The sequence below is a fragment of the Diadema antillarum genome, unplaced genomic scaffold, assembly GCF_040938485.1.
Source record: "Diadema antillarum isolate AM-2024a unplaced genomic scaffold, OU_Dant_1.0 scf00000110, whole genome shotgun sequence".
Classification (NCBI taxonomy): Eukaryota; Metazoa; Echinodermata; class Echinoidea; order Diadematoida; family Diadematidae; genus Diadema; species Diadema antillarum.
This window is the reverse complement of record NW_027270999.1, coordinates 1,118,703-1,123,288: the sequence shown is the minus strand read 5'-3', so window position 1 is coordinate 1,123,288 and position 4,586 is coordinate 1,118,703. Positions and strand designations below refer to the sequence as shown.

At 43.5% G+C, this 4,586-nt stretch overlaps 1 protein-coding gene across 1 annotated transcript; it reads left to right on the top strand.

Moving 5' to 3' along the window:
• The first annotated feature begins 427 nt into the window (after window positions 1–427).
• LOC139719424 (uncharacterized) lies at window positions 428–3,118 on the top strand. The gene has a single exon (XM_071630840.1). It carries the CDS (start codon window positions 428–430, stop codon window positions 3,116–3,118), a length of 2,691 nt encoding a protein of 896 aa, XP_071486941.1.
• Window positions 3,119–4,586: the final 1,468 nt, after the last annotated feature.

Genomic DNA, 4,586 nt, shown 5'->3' with positions numbered 1-4,586 from the left:
CAGTGGACACAGGATGGTGTACTAACCTACCTGCCCCAGTTGGCAGTGGGCTCCCAACTAGGTCTGCAAAAAACTTACATGCACCATCCATTTCATTGTACCTGACAAAGATCAGTAGCAGCAAGCTAAGCGTCGTACTTCACACCTATGATTTCTTCATGGGGCAAACGATTATCTTTACCCCAGGTACACTGTGATGATCAATGTTTTCAGTAGTGTCTTGAAGTTTAATGACAGTGTTCTGTGAATATTTGAATGGTATGTTGTTTATTGTTTGTTAATCTCTCCAGGTTTTGCTCCTGCCAGTAAGGACAGCAGGCAAAGGATATCTACTGGAGTTGATGTTAAGATTGAGACCAAAGATGACAATCCAGGGGTAACTGTACAGTCAAGTGTTCAATATCCCACCAACCCTCCTGGGGCTTCCATGAGAGATGGTAGTGGTGCTATGGATGATGACACCAGTGATGACAATGGCTATGCTCTCTGGGATCAAGACCTTCTAAGTGAGGAGGAGGCAACCCCACAAGAGAATGCTGAGAAAGAGGATAGAACTGACAAAGGGCTAGAGTGCCAAAGCTGCCACGCCTGGTTTAGGCACACCTGGGACTGGGATATTCATCGATTGCAATGTCCAGCACAGCATGTGCCATCAGTCTATGCTTGCAACCAATGTGGCCATATTCGCAAAAAAAGGGAAAGTATGATCACACATCTCCAAAAGGCGCATAATTTTTCCTTTGGAGAGATACTAGCAAAACTCCAGGATCTCAAGATTCCTCTGAGCGATATACCCTATAAGAAGAGCCAGACCTATACAGTCAGGAAGTCGGGCCGAAGAGAGCAGATGAAGACCTATGCTTGTGATCGCTGTGACTTTACTCACAAAGGCCAGAAACTTATCATCAGACATCTACAAGAGGAGCATGAGTTAACTCTTGCAGAGACAGTGTCAAAGTACCGAGAACTTGAGGTTCATGGGAAGAAGGATAAGACCAGCAAACGACGGTCAAAGCGAGCACTGAAGTCACGTAAACTGGACAGGCCTGGAAAGATAAGGAACATGAAGAATGCTAACAAGAGTAAAACTGCTAGATCATCTAGGAACTGTGGCAGAAACTCTCCCTCAAGTACTAGTCAGGTAGAGGAGTGTAGTGATATGGACATTGTGATGGACTTGACTTGGAAAGATACCATACAACACCATGAGACAGCTACTGATGAGAAAGATGATTGCGGGAGAGTACCACGAGAGAAAATAAACTTGCGCACACTATCCATAAAGCTTCAAGACATTAGAAAGACAAATGGAGATACTACTTTTGAAGCCAACTCCCAGATGGAAGAATCAGCAGGAGAGCCAGTTGGGCACACTGCGGAGACTGCGGTCTCCACAACAGAGCATGGGGATGTGAACGAGGAAATGGAGACAAAGCAGGAAGAAAGCGAAGACAAGGAACAAGCACAAGCAAGTGAAGAAAGTGATGACATAGAAAAGGCACAAGCAAGTGAAGAAAGTGATGACATGGAACAGGCACAAGCAAGTGAAGAAAGTGGAGACAGGAAACAAGCACAACCAAGTGAAGAAAGTGAAGACATGGAACAGGCACAAGCAAGTGAAGAAAGTGGAGACAGGGAACAGGCACAAGCAAGTGAAGAAAGTGGAGACAGGAAACAAGCACAACCAAGTGAAGAAAGTGAAGACATGGAACAGGCACAAGCAAGGGAAGAACCAGTTACCAAAATATCCCCCACTGAGTCCACAGAAGGTGTTAAAAGCAGCTCGTCTGAATTCACACAGAATCATCGTAAAAATCCCCACCAATGTGGTATTTGCGGTGAACATTTCAAGTCAGATTATTACCGCAGACGACACATCTCTGTTGAACACTTTGGGATGACATATACTTGTAGTACTTGCAACAAGGTATTTGACACTTGCTCAAACTACCGGTTACATATCAAATATATGCACAAAAACAGGGCAAATGGCAAAGTTTTTGAATGTGAAATATGCCAAAGATCTTTTCACAATGAGATAACTTTCATTGCCCATAAATACATACATGGAGACAAATATGCATGTGAAGTATGTGGAAAACCACATGGTTCCCGGAGAGCAATGGAAGCTCATTTAAATCGAGAGCATACAAAGGATAAGTTGTTTTCCTGTGATCACTGCGACAAAGTTTACTATGACCTCAGAACGTTGAAGCACCATATGCGTCTCCACTCTGAACGTCAGTATGAATGTGACATTTGTCACAAAAAGTTCTTTACAAATTCGGAAGTTATTACTCACAAAAGAAACGTCCACACTGAAAAGTCTCATCTTTGTGACATTTGTGGCAAGAGCTTCAAATCCAAGGGAATCCTGAGCCAGCATTGTGACACTGTTCACAGCACTGAGTGCAGATATAAGTGTGATGTTTGTGGCAGAGGCTTCAAGCGAAGCTCACATCTCTATGCCCATCAGAAGTGTCACACTGATATCAGACCATTCACATGTGAATTGTGTGGAAAAAAATTCCGCACTACTAGTAACTTGAAGGTGCATACAGACTGGCACAAAAATGTTCGGAACCATGTGTGTGAGGCATGCGGCAAGACATTCCTGACGAAAGCAAATCTTGACAAGCATTACTTCACCCACACAGGTAGGAAACCTCACCCATGCACTGAGTGTGAGCAAGAATTTGTTGATCTCCCTAGTCTGAGAAATCATCTCCTGAAGAAACATGATATTCACCTTGAGCGTAAGGTACCAAGGAAATCAGTCCTCCCAACAAATGAGCCTCCTCCTACAGAAGGTCTACCCACCACAGAACAAGAGCCCCAGAGTGAAAGTACATTCAGCACAGCTGAGATGCCATCAACCCCAAGAACAGTTGTGGAACCAGTCCATAGTTCTGTTAGCTCTGGTCAACTAGCCCAGTTTGATGTTGTCTCCAGTGCTATGACAGCCAACGGAATTGGTGAGGATGGTCCAGAGATAGTACAGGTGTCAGAGGATCTCCAGCCCCCAGCAATGACTGCACCATCACTGCCACAGCATTCAACCAATGTAGATGACAATATGATTGCAACTGAAGCACTGATGCAAATCATTATGTCATAGCACATGGCCCAGTAGTGACTTCTGCCCCTCTCAACGAAAAGGTTTCCAAAGTTACCTTCTTATGCCTCCTTGGTGAAGTCTTTGAAGGAGACATTATGTTTTCTGGTTGTCTATCAGCCTGTAATTGACTTTGTGGTGAACATAGCTTAGAACCACTTGAGGTATCTTGACATTTGATGCATGAGTGGATGGAGCTGTGTCCGATCAGCTCCCAGGGGCCTGCGCACTTGTGCAGAAAATAAGGAGAGTACACTAGAGTTGTATTTAATGTAGTGTGACTCAAGTTACTAGTATAACTCAGATCCCTTTGACTCAAAGGCCCGAATTCATGAAGGTTATACAATTGAAACCATGGTTTAAACCATGGACAAAGACCATAGTTTTTTTATGGGGCGCCAAGTGTCGCATGGTCTATTTCATTATGAAATGTTATATTTCTTAACGAAAAATGAACATATCATTGACAAAATGGTCATGTCATGATGACTGATTTCATAATGAAATAGGCCATGCGATACTTGGCACCCCATAAAAGATTATGGTCTTTGTCCATGGTTTAATTCATGGTTTCAATTGTACCACCTTCGTAAATTTGGGCCATATGGTTTCATTCTCATGGAGTTAGATTATAGAGTTTTCCTTCAATTCATCCAATGCTATGTTTTAAGACTGCAAATTTGACTCAGTCATATTTTTTTTTTTCTATCACATGAATGCATAGGGGAAGATTGGTAACTCTGGGAGCTTCAAATAATGCACTGTCTCATTGCTTTCAGCAAAATGATTTGGGGGCCTACAATGCATTGTACGAGTACAGTTAGTGAAATTTCGTCTTAAAAAAAATAATGAAGTAAAATTCAGGTGTCAAAAATATCATACACTGTTTCTACATGAAATCTATCCTTGTATCTTGTCATCATGCATCACTGTTCGACTATGATAAAACAAAAACAAATCGATATATTGAAAGAAAGCTGCCAGTCTAAGACCCCGTTTACAGAACGAGGCTCGGCCGCGGCTCGGCCCAGCCCCGCTTCAGTGTAAACGTGCAAAAGGCCAAATCCGAGGCCAAAATTGGCCTCGCATTTGGCCTCGCTCTGGAGGTGGTCTCAGCCACGGCCGAACCCCGGCCGAGCCCCGCCTTTTCTCAGTGTAAATGTAAACTGGGCCAAATGCGTGGCCAATTTTAGTCTGATTTCCAAACCCTCTGCCTGTACTATTTCACTGTTCAGGATATTAACCCCCTCAACGTCGAAAACTAGTATAGTTTAAGGTGGTTTTGTCCTGCAAAGGATTTTTTCCTTCAGCAAAGGCCTTTGCCCGAACGGCGACTTGGTCACCACGGAATTCATTTGGCAAAGGGTCTGAAAACCAGACAATCCCAAATTGCATTTGTTTACAAGCAGAGCGCCACTACGACAACATATTGAAAGGTTTGAATCAAAAGCGCGGCGGAGCCCGGCAGTGT